Here is a 21,227-nt window from a genome sequence, read left to right on the forward strand (position 1 = left end):
CGGCCAGGAATTACATCGCGCGCGCTGCCGGCTTGGCTCGGTGCACATCCCTCGTGGTAATATGTTCGTGAGCGCGACATGCGGGTCAATTAATATCGGGTCGTGCGACTTCATTTTGTCACTGCGCTCACGCCAACGACTGCTGCTTTCTTATTGATGTGTGGGAGACCTTTTGTAGTGCAACCTACAAGAAATTCCTGGTGGGGCTGCAACTTTATGACTTCCGACCTTCCGAGCTGTACTTTCAGGAAGTATTTCAAATGATCGGCTCGGCACAGTGATTCTTAACCAGCTGGTACGGAGTTTGAAGAACTCTCCAGTATTTTTTATTCATATTTCAGAATATTTTCTGAGTCACGCTGATAAGTTGACAAGGTGGCTTTGAAAAGCTCGTATGTAGTTTCCTCCCTCCTCTTCCCTACTAAAATCATCAAAAACGTAGCAACTGATCTACCTGTAATGACACTGCACTTGTACCTCAAATAAAACAAAAATGTTTAAAATTGAGCAACTAAACCTTAACTGCAAGTCCAGGAGAATGTGGCAGACGGAAAGTTTGTCTGACTGGGGATTAGTTATATGCGTGGTTATTAGAAGCTCCAAAACCCATTTATATGTCTATCCTGGTTGCGTAAATGTTTGCTAACGGAATATATCGAAGAAGCTATTGAAATACATCTGCTTTTCTGATACTACCTATGAAAGAGACTAAGACTTCTATATTACAAGTCAGTGCTCGAGTATGAGCACGTTAAAATAATTTCTGGTGTGTGCGCTATTGTCCTACGGGCTTCGACATTTCGATCGAGCATTGCATCGACCTTATCTGAAGACTTCTAGATGCTCGTCGATATCCCAGCTTTTGAAACAGGATGTCTTTTTCAAGAAACTCCTCCATGGTGTGAATGAGCTGCATAACAGTGTTTGAACCAAGGAAAAAAATATCTGACAGTGACGGAAATTGAACTCGGATCTTCCGTGTGGCAGTTGTACAGGGACACTGTTTAGCCTTGGAGACGGGCCATTAGCGTGTTACTGTCCTTACCACTAACCCTTACACAGCGATCGGCCAACGTGGAAAGGTTCCTGCTATAGTCGTCTCATGGTGTAACTTACGTGTGTGACAAATATTTCTGATTAGTTCGATTCTAGACCATCCCCGTCATATCGAGCTGGTAACCTTGTCTTCAATGGACGACACGAACACGAATCAAATTCGTAGTTCAACGTCACTGCAGCTTTTTTGTTTCCCTTGGCATTAAATTAGATGTGAGCGGGAAGTAAGTACCATTATTGTGCAGGCGACAGCATGGATTTAGTCCCTCTTCCGATGCCGCTATGTCTATTTGCACGGACTTTTCACTGGGTTAACTTCACTCTAGCAATTTTAAACACAGAGTAGATGAGTCTTATTTTCTTCTTGTGCATTAATCCGAGATATACCCCTGTCTAAAGTACTGTGATGCATTTGGGTGCACATCTGTTAATATATTTATACGAAACATCTCACAGTTATTTATTTAGTATAGCAGTTTTACGGTTAGCTGATCTTTTGAACTTGGGCGGTAGTCCATTTTAACATGTTTCTGAAATAGAATCAGGACAAGTGTCCATGACTGTTTGCCATAAGAAGATCTGAGAACTTGTTATCACTTATACTGACAGGGCTGATTTCACCACGAATTTTGTTGTAAAATCACGCTCTTCTATTATCGACTGTAATTAGTAAGGAATGTATAAAGAGACGACGTCAGACCTCTCACTGCTCCTCACAAAAGCTCCGAACCAGACTAAGTCGTTCTCATTTCAATTCTCAAAGACGTCTTTGTGATTAAAATTTCTATTACCAACAACTGGGTGTTACGAAATAAAAGTTCAGCATAGAGTTACTCTCAAAGATTTCCGTCAGCAACATGAACCTTACCGCCAGGGGAAGGTCAAACACTGACGTTATCTTCATGATACAGAGAATGCGTTGTAATCAGGGAAATACATATAAGGTACCTACACTTCTATGGACCCCTATGTAGGATGGAGGACGACAGACTGAATAAGAACATTTTTGACTTACTTAATACAATCAAATTAAAGACCAGTTGGATAAAAGAAATACAAGAAGACCTGCACCAACAGAAAATTTCAAAAGAAAAAAAATGAAGGTCATAGAATAGTTCAGAAGTAAAACTGAAAGTAAGAAACCAAAGAAACAACAGAGAAAATAGGGAGAGACGGACGGAGGAAAAAAACACAGTGGATTAAAGAAGAGGTTTCAGGAAGAAAACAAAGGAAGAAAAGGAAGAAAGCTGTGATTGAGTCAAGTTCACACGCTCTCCTAAACGTTTGGAAAAGTGTCTAATACACTTGGTTGTACGGCTTTTTGAAGAAGTTGCGCTGTTTATGTTCAAGACAATAAAGACAGTTATATGTTTTTAAGGAGCAGGAATAATTGTTTAATCATCTTTTGCCAGTGTTTGCTCTACCATAATGAGATACCTGAAACAGCACGCCCTAAGATAGATACTGTCTGTCAACGCTATCCAAATCAACATCTTTTCCTCTTTGGAACTTTCAAACAATGGCGTTGCAACGAATATGAGAGGCGAAAGAATGATGGATACGTGCGTGAAACGGTGCAATTTCAATACGTGGAAAATGGTAGTCTTCTGTCTCAGTACTTGACTGAAATATATGGCGACGCTATAATCGTATATCTCCGGTAATCTATCTTAATTAGCGAAGTGTAATGAAGAGGGTGAGGGTTAACAGGGCGCCAATCCCTACCGCAGATACAGCCACCCCTTAATTGATATTTAATGTTGAGCTTACACCATTTGCGTGAATGCTGCTGACGGAAGCAAAGTTTCGGAGCGGCTTAATGGTTCCATAGATTCCGTTCCCGAGACAGGGAGCTGTGTTTTCATTTCCTGATCTTTCGGCAGTCTTATTAGGTTAGTGATGGCATTCACAGTAACAAGCTTTCTCCCTCGCGAAATAAACAGATTCTGTGACAAGCGCGAGACGGCTTTAGCAGGCATGCCGCAAACAGCGAAGGAGTAATTGCAGCTCTCACGTTCTACGGAAATACCGTGTGGATGTGCTCTGTACTGATTGAATTAGTATTTTCTTAATATCTTCTTTTCAGCTCAGTATTTATTGTATGTAGGACCAAGGCACGGGATTGATTCCCATCCGTTCGTTCTCACAATATCCTTTGCGTACGCACTTAAGTCTATAGCAGATGTTAGAGAGCTTCGCTACACCACTTGATAGGTTCCTGGAATAAGAAAATTTGATAATTATTAATAAGCTGACATAGTAGGTAAAGACAAGTTGCAGGTGGAACGTACCTCCATGTACTACATTACTGTAGCTCTCAGGGCAAGTCAAAGAAGGAAAAGAATTTACATTCTCATAGATCTCTTAAGGATTTCTTGGTATTTGGGAAACCAAAAATTCTGGCTGTTTTGTTCTCAATAAGGTAATTAAAATACAAGTAGATACATAGAAATTAATTTGAGTTTCAGGGTATTACGATGAAATGGCTTTGTCTAGTGACTGAAATTCAGATCACTATATAATTTCATTCGATAATACATCTACGTGCAGATGTATTATAGGTACAGTTGCTGAATTATTTGATACGGTGAGCAACTTTTATTCTTAAATGTGTTGTGGACATCATTGTCATACTTACCACCCTGTCGTATTCAGCTTCTTCTAGAGGTAGTTTACATACAGATTTTACAAATCTCATTCTATTTACTCATCTTTTTTATCTACTCCTGTTTTCTACATGGCATATGTAACAGTGTTACCAGTTGACGTAACGTTAATCATGTTTCATGATACTTCTTAAATAAAGCTAATACTGTTTCGAAAAACGCACTCTTGCAAAAGAATATAGTCATCATTATATCTCACACTACGAAATAGGTATACAGCTGCAGAAAAACAGCATTTCAGAGCTTTTGTTATTCATCAGCTGTATACATCACAGTTTTCATATCGTAAAACATACCTTGTTCCGTAGTGTGTGTGTATGTGTGTGTGTGTGTGTGTGTGTGTGTGTGTGCGTGTGTAAGTGACACGAAATCTCCTAACTTTCGATACGGATGGGAAGAAGTAACGAGAACACGTTTTTCTGCTTTGTCAAGTAACCATTTTCATTAGCTTCATGAGAATTTGTGCCCTTCTTTCTCCTGTTACAGGCTGAGAAAAAGAAATTATAATTCCATGGCTGGTGAATATCTTTGAAATTTACAGTCAGTCACAGACATTATTCCTAAGGCAGTCGCTCTTTTCTAATTTACTGAAGCTATGTGGGACACGGACTACTGCCTGGATCTTTGCTACAACTTTACGTCTAGTTTAAAAGCAGAACAAAGTGTAATAAGCTTGAGGGTCTAGCGGATGTTGAAAGGCCAGCCGGGCTCACCTTACGTGAAGAGAGTTCATAGTTAAGAAGCTTCAGTCGTAATAATGCTAAGAAATTAGAACTGCCAGATACAAGCTGAATATTGACAACTAATGTGAACAAATAGTCACATATAATATATCAAAAAATGTGCTAGTTGTGTATCAGAATATTGTTACAGAATACTAATTACAGAACACATAGCAAGGTACGATGTAGGACACGAAGAAATGACTACATTAGCTGTGGACTACGTCTCTGGCTCCAGTAAACTTTCAGAGACGCGGACCACAGACTTGTCGACCAGTTGCTCTTAAATGACGCATATCTCCTACTTCAATTAGTTTTCGCGCATTTCATCCCAAAAATATAGTGGATGCTTTATGCGAGGGCATCATAATAGTACTCTACACTGAAAAACGGAGAATGAATGAACATTAGTACATGTAAATGCTAGTTTCGTTCCATGTTACGCTACAGTCTGTGTCACATGCAATATCTTACTGGACACCATTAAAAAGGGAAGTAGTGGGGCTGATACATCTTTGCACTGGATATCTTTCTTTCTAACGTGGAGCACGAAATTTCAAACGCAGTTGGACCAGGACTCTGACTCTGATCCAGGCCTCGGCCCTCAGTTTAATTATTCATGTACAAGCAACACGGATATAATATGATAATACATCTCACTAACTCAGCTGCCGAATCAAAGATACGCACTGGAAATAAAAATGTGGCCGCCCACCATCGATGTGCGGAGAGCTGACGATATACTATATGGTATTAGGACACTTTTGGGAAGATGTCTTCCCCTCGTTTTAGAATTTTCGTGGTTTAACGGAGACCAATTCTAGTCTCGAGATTGTTTTGATATTTGGCGTGAGCTGGGCGAGGTTGGTTGCGCAGGAGCGCGTGGTACATACCTGCGTCTGGGTGAGGCCTAGGCTAGCGGCGAGCTCTGCGCGCTCGGGCAGCGCTAGGTACTGCGTGCGCTGGAAGCGCCTGTTGAGCTGCTGCAGCTGGAGGCTGGAGTAGATGGTGCGCGGCTTGCGCATCTTCTTGCCCTTGCCGTTCACCCGCAGCGAGCCTTCGTCGCCGCCGCACTTGTCTGCAACAAACAAGAGCCGCTCTTCTCCTCCGTTTCTTGCACCAACCGCCACTCCAGCCATCCTCGCTGTATTTGTGCCTAGCCTCGACATCTTACTCTAAGATTTAGTGCTACTCACTAAACAATAATGTCATCAAAACTCTTTGTTTTCTTCCAGTATTAGTGATGTGCATTCGGCTGTAGAGCCGAACTGAAATACGACGACACCAGTAACGTGCTGCAAACGCCAAAAGATGACATGCGCGCAAAAACGGTCCAACCGTCAAATGTAAAAGCTTAGAGATAATTGTTGCCATTGGTTGCTGGGTACGGGAACTATTAAAACTGACATTGGTCTCGCCCCTAAATATCACATTAGGACATTCAAGGGTGAGACCAATGTCAATTGCGATAGTTCCCATACTCAGAAACAGGCAACACTTATCTCGAAGTCCATACATTTGCCCGTTTTTCCGGGCATGTCTTCACATCTCTGGGACAGTGGCTATCGAAATAAAAAATGGCTCAAATGGCTCTGAGCACTATGGGACTTAACTTCTGAGGTCATCAGTCCCCTAGAACTTACAACAACTTAAACCTAACTAACCTAAAGACACCACACACATCCATGCCCGAGGCAGGATTCGAACCTGCGACAGTAGCGGTCTCGCGGTTCCAGACTGTAGCGCCTAGAACCGCTCGGCCACACCGGTCGGCTATCGACATAAAGTTGTGGGGAAATTCTATTAAACAATGCTTGATGTCCGGAACTCATTTTACTACTCTCATCCGTCTCATTCGCCAGAGCTCAAAAACGCTGCGGGAATGTGCGTCTCGCGGAATAATAGTACGATATCTGAAAAACAAATGAGCCTCAGAGGACGCGCGGGCGCCGGGAGTCGAACTCAGCTATAAATAGCTTTGCGACAGGAAACAGTTGTAAGTAGGCTGTTCAGGATTTTATGCTGGTAACGCCACGTAGCGCTCTATATGAAAATCACTGGCTGTGCTGTGTGCAGTCTGTGGCTGGTTGGCATTGTTGGAAAATTCGCTATTGTAATTTGGCCAGTTGGATGTGAACAGCGCGTAGCGTTGCGCAGTTGGAGGCGAGCCGCCAGCAGTGGTGGATGTGGGGAGAGAGATGGCGTAGTTTTGAGAGCGGATGATCTAGACGTGTGTCCATCAGAGACAGTAAATTTGTAAGACTGGATGTCACGAACTGATATATATATTATGACTTTTGAACACCATTAAGGTAAATACATTGTTTGTTCTCTATCAAAATCTTTCATTTGTTAACCGTGCCTTCAGTAGTTAGAATCTTTTATGTAGCTGGCAGTATTGGCGCTCGCTGTATTGCAATAGTTCGAGTAACGAATATTTATGTGAGCTAAGTGATTCATGAAAAGTATAGGTTATTGTTAGTCAGGGCCATTCTTTTGTAGGGATTAGTGAAAGTCAGATTGCGTTGCGCTATAAATATTGTGTGTCATTTTATTGATGATCAGAATAAGTAAAGAGAGAAATGTCTGAGCACGATCAGTTTTGCTCAGCTGTTTGAAAATCAAATAACGTAAGAGGTTTATCAGCACTGTAATTCACTAATTTTTCAAAGGGCGTGTTTCACTGTACTTCGACAGTCTGGTTGGGGTCCGGGAAAAGAGCAAGCACAACGACACATTCTCGCAGCATCTGAACGAGACGGCTGGGTCGGTCGCTGAAAAACTACGCATAAAATGGAATCAACAACTCGGCTGTACACCCGAAAGCACACCATTTATCAGCGATGCCGACAGAACCTGAGATATTACTTTCTAGTGTTACTGGAATGCGTGTAGAAGAACTTGGGTGGCCAGTTCACAGTCAGTCAATATAGTGTCAATATAGTGTCACTTAGAGTAGAATTAGTATTTTCTGCTTGAGACACAAGCGCAAAACATCCAGAGCATTTGCTATTATCAGTGCTGCCAGACATCATACCTCGTATTACAACATTACAAACTTCAAGTACATCGATATAGTAAGTTAGGGTTCTGGAAAAGCGTACTGCGTGTAATGCGTATAACGACGAAATACGTTACAACGCTACACAGAATGTATGATAATTAATAGCGAAAACTGACAAAAGTGTACGATAAAATAAGCAACAATGCCCCAGAAAACATAGATCGTCATTAGAGTGAGGCATATGAGTTCGTACTTATTTTTGAAGTCGATAGTATGTAACTAACTTCACATTAGAAATGATTAGCAAATTGCGATTAGTGTTCCGCATCAGCTATAGAATATTTAAGAACAAATGAAAATTTGTGCTGGATCTGGACCGCAACCCGGATTTCCAACCTGCCGCGAGCGGTCGCTTCAAAAATTTCGTCTATCAGAGCACGCTTCCAGGAGCGGTCCAAACTTCCACTTGTCTTAGTGTCTACATTCTGTAGTGCTCACACTACACTACTACCGTCATTTCCGCGCAGGTTGAGACGCTGTTTTTCAACCGTCACATTGCCCTGCTATGGTGTGAAATACTTTACAGTGGTGCAATGTCTGTGTCGTACTATATAATCCGAAGCAATGTTTCTTCCAAAGGGACATTGCTTCGGACTATGTAGCACAACACAATACACAGAGTACTTCACGTAAGGCTGAATATTTACCTTTCATTTTATTATTACCTAAAAAACTTTTAATTTTGAATGACACCTGCCTCTTATGCCTGGCTACGAATGCAACATACAGCGTGAACCAGAACTCCACCGACAAGCTTTCAGAGGTTTATTATCGAGAAAATCAAGAAAAAAATGCCTAGTAAATATTTGTTCTAAAATGCATAGGTAAAGACCTATGAGCACTTGTGTTTTCCATAGTTTTGGAGGAAGTACTACGGATCAAACCAAGAAAAAAATTCCTTTAAACATGGAAATGCAGCTATGGCTATGAGCTGTTGTTCAGTAGAGGAGATGGGTTTCACAGTAGCGAAGATGAACAGGTGCTCATATGTCTCAAGGCATGCACTTTAGAGCCCATGTTTAGGACTTTTCTTCTAGGTTTGGTCTATACTATCACCTCTCAATACATGGAAAGCAAATAGCTTTCAGTAGAAAAGATGTGTCCCATAGCATCGAAAACAAACGAATGCTCGTAGCCCTTGTGACACGCATTTTTTGGGCCATGTTATTAGACTTTTTTTCCTTGTTTCAGTCCACACTACCATATCTGAAATTCTGTCGGTGGAGTTCTGGTTCAGCCTGTATAAGAGGGACAGCCCAAACTATAAACTTCTAACTAGTCCGACAAGGTATCTACACATTTCTTAAGAATACTGGTGGTAGCTCTATACAAGAACAGTATGAATGAACACAGGATAGTTACTTCTGCCTCATTTAGTTTTCATCCCACAAAATATAACACAATAAGCTGTTGATCTTCGGTTTGCACGAGCTTTTCTGTTACAAATTGTTAATTAAATGATTCTTTAGAGTTATTAAAATGAGGTTGTAAAAAGGAAAAGAAAATGGAAAATAAAACTGTAGATGTAATACCTTCCAAACTCATTGTTTAATAGATTTTATAAAGAGCACATGTCAATTTTGCCATATAATTGTACCTTATTTTTGGTTGGTTGGTTGATTTGGGGGGGGGGGGGGGGGAGAGAGTACCAAACAGAGAGATCATCGGTCCCATCGGATTAGGGAAGGATGGGGAAGGAAGTCGGCCGCATCCTTTCAGAAGAACCATCTGGGCATTACCTGAAGCGATTTAGGGAAATCACGGAATCCTAAATCAGGATGGCTGGACGCGAGTTTGAACCGCCGTCCTCCCGAATACGAGTCCAGTGTGCTATCCAATGCTCCACCTCGCTCAGTGTATGTTGTTTTTGCAATGCAGAAATAGGTACATACTTACCGTCACCAGTGTGTATTACAAGAGGTGAACAAAGACTCTCTGCCCTAACACAAACTCTCTGACATATCTTTAGCAATACTCTTTGGTTTATTTACGTTTTGTAGGGTGTTACCTGTGGCTAAGTGTTTGAAGTGGAGTAAAATTAACGTCACTGGAAAACATTCATTACGTTCTCCAGAATACTTGTACACCAACAGCCAACCAATGGATACTGATAAATGTAAGTAATGTACCAAAATCGATCTCATAATGTGAATAATTCTCACCACACCCAGTGCTTACATGTTTCGCTTACACATCTTGCCACAGCTACACGACTCCCACACTGCTGCAAACAATCAATAAACATCTAACATCTGATAATGAATTGCCAGGTGGTTTGGAGCCGGTAATGGATGCTAAAAATTGAAGAACAAATCAATTTTCCTTTAGAAATGGAAGATTAGAGTATAATATGGCCGGCCGTTGTGGCCGAGCGGTTCTAGGCGCTTCAGTCCGGAACCGCGCTGCTGCTACGGTCGCAAGTTCGAATCCTGCTCGGGCATGGATGTGTGTGATGTCCTTAGGTTAGTTAGGTTTAATTAGTTCTAAGTCTAGGGGACTGATGACCTCAGATATTAAGTCGCATAGTGCTTAGAGCCAGTTGAACCATTTGAAGTATAATCTGCTGTGGGGCTCGAGGTCAGACGAGCACGTCTTTGACAACGTTAGGTTAGAAACGAAGCCCTGGCATTGTCTAAGGAGCGAGGCCGTATTTTCTGAAGTTACGGATAACCTATACTGGTTACCAGATGGAAATTTGAACGCTGCTTTTCCGGATACGAATCTTGTGTCCTGACCATGCTGCCGTCTGGCTCGGCTTGTAAGCAGCAGACGACGTTGCAAATACCACGGGAACAGAAACACAAATTACAGTCAAGTATCTTAGGACATTCGTTGTACAGCAGGACAATTCGTTTGAGCGACAAGTTGGATAGAAAATTAAGATCCGCAACAAATGAGCATCTGCCGGACACAAAAGTATTGCAAGATTCACAAAAAATACTTCAATTCTGAATGAAGAAACTAGGCCGTTCAGAAGATTTTCGCACGGGCGGTTCCTCTTGCGGGAACAACAGAGCAAACTGCCTCTCGGCACAAGTCATGTAGTCGAGAGCTGATGTACTGGAGTCCCCACCGAGGGAGGGGCCGTTTGAAATGCTTCTTCTGCTCGTCTCCCTTTCTCAGTGATCCCCTTCGTGTAATCCATTTGCAGAGGCGATATGTACACAGGTGTGCATACCTCGCGACTGGACTTACGACTTCTTGTCGCGAACATGAGACGTGCCGGTGCACAACCGTGCGACCCTCTCACAGCTGCAGCTGTCGCCTCCAAGTAACAATTCTCGTCTCAAGCTCTTCTGCACTCTTTTCAGATGTCTACTAAATGGGAGTTTCGTCTCCACAAGAAAACAAAAGCCTTTTCAGACTACGTATACACGCTGGCCACATCGTGCGTTCTCCTCTTCCTACTCTTCGACTGCGGTGCATATGGTTCCTCGATCATCTTGTGCAAAGTGACGTGAATCCCGTCAAGTACAAAGTCATTGACACGATCCCTTAGAGGTAAGTGCTAGGGCAACTTGGAGATTTTGGTCCTTACAAACACGGAGGATACATCTCCAGTTAAAAACAAGGACCTGCTGAGTGATTGTTCACTATGCGCGCCAATAAAAGTCTGCTGCAAAATAATTCCAGATGATTCCTCACAAGTGTGCCATTAATTTAAATTAGTCTATATGTAATTGTTTCGAATTTTAAGAATTCCCTCGCTATTGGAACAGCCTTCCTCGGTAAAACGTAAATATGAATGAAACTGCCGTTTGATTACACTTTCGAGACACAGACACTGTATAAATCCTCCTTGAGGTCTTACATTAGGCTGGACTCAACGCGCGGCTCCAATTTTCACTTCACTCTCAAAACAGTCCTGTTCTCCATATTCTTCCTCTCTGTCGTTGATGGTTCATCGGCCACCGAGTGAAGCTCCGTTTTTTTAATGCCGAGATACATCCTTCTTATTATGTTTTAATTGAATCAGCTGTGCGTTCTTGGTGTAACATTGTAACTTAACTAAACAAACACTGTTTCTGGCCTTGTTTCACAAATTTTACTGTGGTTGCTGCACAACCTATGTTTCAGGTTTTAAGTACATTTTCAAGTACATTAGTGATTCAGAAGATGATAAAGCAAAGATGAACATGATGATAAAGCAAAGATAAACCTCTCAACTTCTTAATGTATCGATGCTTGGCTTCATGTAAAATTACTTCAATGACCATTTTTTGAGCAATTACATATGTGTTGAGCAATTACATATGGAATTATTAGCAGTTATACTAACATGACCAAACATACCTAGGAAAAAAGTTTTGCATCGACATAGAACATTTTATCTCCATATGGACTGAGTCCCACAGTTTTACTTCTGTCGAGTAGTTGTACTATCATCTAAAAGAGTTGAATAACTTAATTGGGTTTGCTCATTAATAATAGGTGTGGGGATATGCACATCCCTTTTTTAATTTCTAGAATTGGAGATATGCGCGGAAAAACGGACTAATCCTCAAACGTAAAAACTTAGAGATAAGTGTTGCCATCTGTTGCTGGGTATGGGAACTATCAAAATTGACGTTGGTGTCACCCCTAAATGTCACTCAGGGGTTGTAAATTTTGATAGTTCTCGTACCCAGAAACAGATGGCAACAATTATCTCTAAGCTTTTATATTTAAGGGTTTGCCCGTCATTCCGCGCATGTCTTCAGTTTCTAACTGGATGACCTTTGCTGCTTTATCCTCTATGTGTAAGACTTCTACATCTATAATGTATTTTGGTTTTTGTTAAGGCAGTGTTCCGCAAAGGCTGAATCAGGCTTCTACAATCTCAGCAAAAGACGAACAACCAGCCATCACAAGAAGTGGGGTTTATGAGATCATATGCCTGGACTGTCAATCTTGCTACACTGGACAGACTGAGAGGTCAATCTTCGCATCTGCATCCGGCTTAAAGAACATCATAGAAGCTGCAGACTGAAGAAGCCTTATTCAGCCTTTGCAAAACATTGCCTTAACGAAAACCACAAACATGTAACAGATATAGAATTCTTCTACATAGAGGAAAAGGGGGAAAAACTCAGTTAGAAATTCTACATATTAATAAACAGATGTGTGTATTCCCACACCTATTATTAAATGAGCAAATCCAATTCAATTACTCACCTCTTTTACATGATATCACAACTAGTAGATAGAAGTAAAACTTTGGGCCTCAATTCATGAGTAGATAAAAAGTTCGATGCTGATGCGTAACTTTACTCCTAGGTATGTTTTATCACGTTAGTGTAATGGCTGAACTGTGTAATTCCAAATGTAATTTGTCAAAAAGAAACGTCACTGAAGTGATTTTACACGAAGCCAAGGATCTAAACATTAAGAAGTTTAGATGTTTACCTTTGCCTTATAATCGCTTTATCATCTTCGGTATTAGTAATGTACTTGAAAATGTGCCTCTAGACCCAAACCTAGGTTGTGTAGTAACCATAACAAAATATGTGGAAGAAGATAAAAATCAGTGTTTGTTTAGTTAAATTATTGCCTCTTTCCAAACTTTTATGGTTGTATTTGCTCAGTTTCCCCTATTCGTTGATAAAGTTGGGGAACAACGATGCGGTTTGGTGGACTTTTAGCTGGACACTAGTTTCGATATACACGCCGGAAGAAAATTCAATACCCGCAGGACCAAAAGCATTTTACTGACAAGCGAGGTGACAGATAGTTCATCACTGTAGGAGTGTATGATAATAAATTCAGATCAAACGAAACACACATTTCACAGTAAAGGTTGCGAAACAGTCGCATCAATACACAGCGTACCCCCTCTGGCGGCAACGCAGGCGTGTATTCTGTGATGCAAACGACCATAATGGTGCCAAATGGCATCCTGTGACAGGCTGTCGCAAGCATCTTACGTCTTTTTGCAATTTGGCGCTGGTTCTTGAAGGCACCGGAGAACGAGTAAGTTACCGCTTCATCATACCGCATACGTGTTCAATTTGCGAGAAATCTGGTGATCTTGCTGGACAGGGGAGTTGTTTGCACCTTCTAGAGCACGTTGTCTAGCAGCAGTCAATGTGGACGTGCACTGTGTAGTTGAAAAAGCACATCACCTTCCTGTTGAAGAAATGGCAGTTGCACGGCGATAATAGTCCGTGGAATGTAGTAAGCACTGGTTACTTTACACTGAAGAAACACCAAATGTGACCACGAGTTGTCACCGACAGTGCTCCATACTACGAAGCTTGAGATGGGACCTGAGTGTCGTGGGCGAATGCACTCTGGAATATCCAGCTCATCAGGTTACGCCATACACGTGTACGTCCATCACTCGAGTACAGAGAGAACCTACTCTCACCGCTGAAGACAAGAGAATGTCATTCCACTCTCCAGTAGCCATGACTGGCAGTGTCAGAGGTAGCCTGGACAGAGGCACAAGTGATCTTAACCGTGCTCCAGTGGTCTCTGAGAGCAGTAGGTGCAACATGTGCCCCTGGATGTCGGCTAACGCTGCTCACACAATGCGTCAATCTTGATGAGTGTCTGTACTTGGTCTAGAGGTCCGGGAATGTTGAAAGCAGCGACACACCATCCAAACATTGTGATCGACTTGTGCAGCAATCAGTCGATACGTCCAGCCAGCTTCCCACAGTCCTAATACGCGACCCCGTTCAAATGGCTGAAGCTGTTCAACAGGAATACGTACCCCTTGGTGGGGCATGGTTGTACCCTACAATTAATGTTGCACTGTTCACCTCTAAAGTCATCACAGTTTCTTCCCGGAGAGTCAAAACAGAGGGTGGACAGACAGGTCTCCTGAATTCCACCTTATCGTCGACGACCCTCATCAATAATACTACACCAGTATGCACTGTCACTGAACAATGTCACTGAGGGTGTAGCATATTTTGCCGGCAGTGTGTATGCTAATTCTTGCTGCTTTCGTTAACGTAGACGGTACTGAATATCATTGACTGCACTCCACTCTAATCCTAACTACCCAACAGGTACACACAGACACTGACATTTCAGTGTGAAAACATGGAGCACATCAAAGTAGATAATCTGATGCTCCGAGCTCTGTAGCCCATGCACACAGACTTCGTGACGTACTTATCTTCAGCAGCACTTTGTCTTGTAGTCCCGTGTGTTAGAATAGTTGCCTGTTCTATCACGGGTTGCCTTGGAAGTCTCAAGAATTATTTTAGCTTATAATTTCCAACTGGCATTGATCCCTGATTTACGTCCATTGTTTCACTTCGCCTTTCTTGTGCTTCCCCATCGTCCGTGAAAGTTTATTTGTCATCAGAAAAATATTTTGTACGCATACACTTACAGTAGCATACTACCAGAAGCTAATTTGATTGACGAGTTACTAGACACGATTCGCCTGTTGGAAGCTGTGAAAATCACTCGCCCGAGGTGGCCCAGTGGGTAGGACAAGGAACTCGCTTTCTTGGAGGACCAGTCTTCAAATCATTCGGCCTTCCAGATTTAGGTTTGAAGAAGGTTTCCTCTCGGTGGACAGGATGTTAAACCCTACTCTTCCTTTACAGTTTAGCCACTGATGAATAACAGGTGTTCTAGAGCAAGTAATTATCTTTCGAGTCCCTCTCAGCTCTATATTCCTTCAAGATGCTGCTCGTCTATGTATGCTTATGTTGTTCTTCAACATGTCTTTAGCATTTAGTACATTGCACCACTCTTTTTTGTTTGGGGATTCACACAATATGCCACCAACGCTTGTGCAAGCTTTTTTGATACTAAATGATTAAAACAATATACTTCCATTCAGAAGAAGTGAGATTCAACTTTCACTCCCACAATCCTATTTGACGTTTACTGCGGTTCCTCTAATTCGGTCAATGGTTCCTTCAAAAAGGCCGCGGCGAAGTTTCTGCCGCATGTTTGCCGTGCTGAGATCGTGTTCTTTCTCTAACGAGCCCATAATCGACTGGACATTAAACCTTAAACTTCCATATGTAGGTGTGACTTATGATTTATCTCTCCATAAAACCGTATATGTTCCTCGACTTGCTAAGATATTATATCTAAACGTTCTTCCATTTTTACGTTTACTGTGTGTTTTACACTGTATTACACTAGAATCAGTATTTCTGGATGTGTTTACATTCCAAAATACCATACTAGGGTTTTGTTAATCCATGCCTCATTTTCAAGTCATGCTGAATGGACGATGTCATATTTCTCGGAAGACGATGGAGAAGTTTGTCGCGTAAGGTCCATCTTGTGCGATGCTGTATTTAATACATAGATTTCAGAGATGTTAGTTGAATTCCAGCTGGTAGATAAAATCCTGTATTGTCGGATAATAGTATCATGGACTTACAATATTATTCGCATAATTGAAACGAAGAGGAAAGGCTTAAAGTGGAAACAAGGTATTGTCCTATACCGGAGTGAAGTAGTCTGGAAATGTTATTCAGTATATGACTAATCTGAATGGTGAGGAATATGTTCAGCTTGATGATTTCGGTCTTTACTCTACATCGACATCTGCGTTTACCTTATAATTTTGTAGAGAAAAAATTCAGTGTTATGTCACATTATGGCTATATTACTCCATTTACGTTTTCAACCTTTCAGGATATTAGTAGGAAATTCAATGCAAACAGCACTTCCTACACATGCAATGTTACCTTGCGCATTATCACGAGAATTGTGTAAGGACTCGACGTTAACGTTGTCTCTCTGAACCACATTCTGGGCATAGCATTTACTAATAACAACAATGTAAGCCGGACTCTGTTCATTACTGCTACACTGCCTTGAGTTTTTTCATTTTTTGTACAGCTCACGAATGAATGGTTCCTTCGACACGATCACGGTCGATTTCTAACATTATCCTTGTTCAACTGAGTCTGTGCTCCCTTTCTAATGGTCTCACTCACAAAGGGAGAGTTATTATGATACAGAATGGGCTACATAATTCACGTCTCAAAAGCGTACGACATTTTAAAGAGCAAAATGTATCAATGTTACGATTATATGTGTTTCTTCTTTTTCTCATAACCGCGAAGTTCCCTTCACGTTCTAGAGAGTTTAGAATACAAAAGCCCAAGGCATCAGAGTTGACATACTGACTCATAAAAAGATGCAGTGAAAAATCAAGACCAAGGCGACTGTAGCATTAGTGTGACATTTTGATAATCCTCTTTCAGAGATTTGAAAGTTGGAAAGTATTCGCGTAGTAGCACGCCGTGAAGTATTAGCTCAATAATAACCATCGTAGTCCGACCAGAAATGCAGTGTGCTGCTAACGACCAAGAAGTCTTGGTAGTACTCTGTAGCAAGGTTCGTTACATGTCCTTTGACTGTGATACCCGATGCGATTCTTCCGAAGCCAAACTGGAGAGGTTTTCTGCCAAACGTCCCAGCAGTGCTTTGCGATATGTGAGCTATATGTCTTAAGTATAACTATTACAAGTAGACTACTTTGTTACATAGTGTAGTACTATGAATTGTGGATGATGTGGATGAGACAAGTTGGAAAGGGCGACATCGACACCCGTTATTTGCACATAGACTGCAGCTAGTGTGAAGCGCCCATAAGACAAAATGAAAAATTCATTCCAGAAAAAGCTCCCACATTGAGGCTAAGACATTCTCTGTGAAAATGTTTCTCCCATGGGAGACCGCCAAGGATTTCCGAAGGTACTCATATACTGGCATATCGAAGTCATGGGTCATGCGATGTGCACGGATAGCACAGTCGGTATAAAGACATATCATCTTCAGCAATATTCTAACCCTCACAGCATACTAAGTTTCAGAGGTGTTGGCGATTTGACACAGGATATGAAACTGACCGATGAAACATCAATATGGAATAAGATATATCTCTTACTGAAAGTAAATATACACATTTTCATTGTGATCCTCAACACGTTGTCTTAGCTAAAACGCATCCGTTTGTGTAATATACGTTAGGACCAATACAAGCATCAGAAAAAACATATTAACCAGAATTAACAACAATGTAAAATCAGAGGATACTTATAACATACAGGCAGACAGTTCAAATACTTGAACCTTTTAACAAGCACTTTTACCAACTGGCAAATGAAAATCTAAACAAGGTGTAATTTAGAAAAGCTTTCAAGGGACTTTTCCAGCAGCAGAAACGTTAAGATAAAGTATTAAATAACTTACGATGTGTTTCCCACCTCAAAACGCCCAGCCCAGCGTGTCTTCAGAATAGTGATTCTTTCTCGTCTTTCCATCCGTTTCTTCTATTTGTTCCTACACATTCATATTTCTTCAGTTCAGTTAAATATCTTCATTTCCTGTGCGCTATGTTTCGCTTCCCATACATCAGCGTGCAAACCGCCACCCTTCACAGCAATCATATCTGTGTACACTCTAATTTTCTAACCTGAGATTTTGTTAGTGTCTAACATTCACAATTATAAGCAATGTTGAGTCTGTCATTATATTATAGAATTTAATAGCTGTTTCCTGTTTGTTGTCACCTAAACTCCCCTCGATTATGTTACATAAATATTGAACTCTTTTGCTCTCTGTTGACGTAATTATTAGATATATACTTTGTCCCGCAACCTAGATATAGAAACTTTTCCCATACTACATTATTTAGCACATACAGCTTACTTTCTTGGAATGCCGTTGTGTTACTCTTTGCTACAGAGAAATTCGTACTCTACTCAAGTACCACATTCTTAAGTGTTTACAGCCTCCGCTGAAGATCATAATTTTATTGAGCTAAAATTATCTGGTCACCTGTAAAAAGTATCGTATCCAGAATAGGTAGACAGTGGACGGCCTTAACTAAGCCCTTGTGTTATCGCCGGCTGTGTAGAGCAGTCTAGAATCCTGATATATAGCCTGCTACACGTAATTTGCTCAACTCTTGCTAATCGCTACATCAAATCCTAGTTTAGGAATACCGGAAATATGCTTTCTCATAACTATTTAAAGCAGTGTAGTTTGGTACTTCACATTTTCTGCTTGTTGTGGTATGGTGAATACACAGTAACTGCAAGACATACTTTTACGGAAGCCTCTTCGAATGTAATTTATGATGCTGATGCTCTAGCAGTCCAGACCGGGTTAATAAAAAATAGAGAAAAATTAAGATGGTGGTTTTAATGCTTCATGTGTTCTACATACTCTCCCCCACTTGGGTACAAAGCACAGAACGTTCATTCAACCATGTGAAACTGTCAGAAAAGTCACCGAGCGAGGTGGCGCAGTGGATAGCTCACTGAACTCGCATTCGGGAGGACGACGGTCCAAACCCGCTTCCGCCCTTCCTGATTTAGGTTTTCCGTGATTTCTCTAAACCGTTTCAGGCAAATGCTGGGATGGATACTTTGAAAGGGCACGGCTGACTTCCTTCCCCATCCTTCACTAATCAGGTGGGACCGATGACCTCACTGTTTGGTCCCCTCCCCCAAATCAACCAATCAGAAAAGTCCTGTATTGAGATATTGTTCAACTCGCACGTCACACTTGCACCTTCCACGGTCATGGCGAACTATCAGAGACCTATTCTACACTTTGTCGTTTTGTGGCAAGTTTATATTCATAACAGTGAGTCTCCTTCCCGTGGTGAATTTCCCTGAAAAAATTCGTCCGCGTCTGTCATTTCTGCCGCGTCACGGCAGGCGTCCAGCGGTCGTGGTTTTTGGTCAGGAGTCAAGGTGTCTGAGACAAACTTTGCACACACTTTTCTCGTCTTCAAAACATTCTGAAGAATCAATTAGTAAAAGGTAAAAGGCACAGTAATCAGTCGCAAAGATGTTGATTGGATATCTAGATTTCGGTCACTTTATGGCTATCTTCAGAGCAGTAAATGTAAGTCAAAAACGCTTCTATATGCACATAGTCCCAACTAGACTAGGCATGTCAGAGGCTGAGGTATGCAGTAAATGTCATTGCGGCAGACTGCTGTGCCCTTTGTTATTTGAAATGAATACAGTCGCTGGCAACAACTGCGTCCCTATGGAATAAAACCTGGTAACTTTGGAGAACTTCTTGAATGCTTGATTTAAGGTATCGCTCCATTGTGATTTGCGACACAGCAACGTAGACACATTATGGCCACACGCCTGCTATTTAACACCGCCTGCTCACAACTCTCTGGTCGCATGCACGTCTGTTGTTTACAGGTGTCAGTTTATACTGCCTTCGTAGTCGCTTATGCACCAGTAATAAAATCAATCTCGGAAATTTTTGGACGGATGGTGTACGTCGTTGAATTATCTCGGCATAAACTTTATATGTTTTACATAGTAGGCTTATGCACCCTTAATTAACTGCTTTCATTTCATCTTCATTCTTAAATACTGGAAATAGGGTTGCTACATTCTACACGTCCAGTATAGACACGCGAGTCCGACCCCTATTTCAGAACTTCGGCAACCTTCATCGATACGTACTTAGACAACACAGAAGTTATACTATCATACGGTAGAGTCCGTTTGTTTCTTAACATTGGCAAAGCTACATGTAGCGCTTCCACTGCTCCACTGCTCAAAGTGTATCCGCTGGATTTTTTCAGTTCTATGTGATCTTTATTCTTATGAGCCCAGAGGTCAGTGGAATACCGCAGCTACTCTCCCTATGGAAATTTGTTAAAACTGAATTAATCTTTTTACACTTTATTCAGATCCCTCGGTATGTAGAATGTGTTTCATTTTCTACCTCGAAGATCATGTTCTTGGTCTGTTACGTAAGCATTCCAAATCCGTACTTTCATTTGTTTATGCCTGAACGGAATAACGAGTTGGAATCTCCTGGTCGTGGGACTCAAATGTAATAATATATATGTTAAGAGGATTCGAGTGTTTCCGTTTTATTGATTGCTCATGAAATTGCTGGGTAGTTTTATGTCAATGCCCATGAGAGAAAAATGCTAAAAAATGACATGTAAATTTTCTCGCATATTTCATAGAATGTTTTTCCGCAAGCGTTCAGATACAAATATGAATGTTGACATGAGCAGCTTGTCTTACTAGAAGGTGTAAAGAGTGGAGTTAGTTCCCTTTCCTTAACTCCGTTGCCTAACGACATTTTTCTGACAACTGCCAAATGACTTACATTTGCACAAAAAACTGAAAAAAATCAGGACGGGAGTATTCATAGCCATAAAATGATGTCATGAAATGGTAAAGATTCTTCAGGGATAACACATTTTTCTGCATAGTCTTACTGTGTATCACAGAAAAACATCTGAGTCCTCGCGAAAGACTCGGCAAGTGATTAACAGTGGAAACTGTAGTAAATACAATTATCTATCTTTTATGTGGTGGAATTGTGAAAGGTAAGAATACGAAAATCATATGATACGAAACAAAAGTTATCTAATATTCAGGTATTCACCACATAATTCAAATTAATCATAGATGCATCTTGCAGCTAGATCGATACCGAAACCGCTGACGATGTTTTTTTTAGCTTGTTTACAAGACTCTCCGGAGAAGGATGTAATTAGTCAGCGACTGCTTTCCTTCGAGGATTCCCACGACAAATAAAATATGTCAACAAAGAGCCATCCATTTGTCGCTATAAATCAATGTCGTTTGAAGTTCTGTAAAGGTGCGGGAGACAAGCACCTGTAATTTGCCGGTGACGTATCTTGGGTACCTCCTGTGGCTGCCGCTGCCTCAGTCCAGCAGTCCTTCCTTCGTAAGAACAGTGGACTTGTTTCACGTGTTAATTTGCCATGAGAAATCTGTAGAGTTCATT

General features: G+C 41.3%; 1 protein-coding gene across 1 annotated transcript in view; it reads right to left on the bottom strand.

The window, feature by feature from the left end:
• The window catches only part of LOC124556454 (homeotic protein distal-less-like), a gene marked incomplete at its 3' end in the record, with an annotated part of 298,563 nt that overhangs the window by 225,693 nt on the left and 51,643 nt on the right, over window positions 1–21,227 (bottom strand). The window contains exon 3 of the mRNA XM_047130405.1: window positions 5,338–5,522. Within this exon, the coding sequence (XP_046986361.1) occupies window positions 5,338–5,522 (185 nt within the window). The remainder of the gene's footprint in view (window positions 1–5,337; window positions 5,523–21,227) is intronic.

The sequence above is a fragment of the Schistocerca americana genome, chromosome X (assembly GCF_021461395.2).
Source record: "Schistocerca americana isolate TAMUIC-IGC-003095 chromosome X, iqSchAmer2.1, whole genome shotgun sequence".
Taxonomy (NCBI): domain Eukaryota; kingdom Metazoa; phylum Arthropoda; class Insecta; order Orthoptera; family Acrididae; genus Schistocerca; species Schistocerca americana.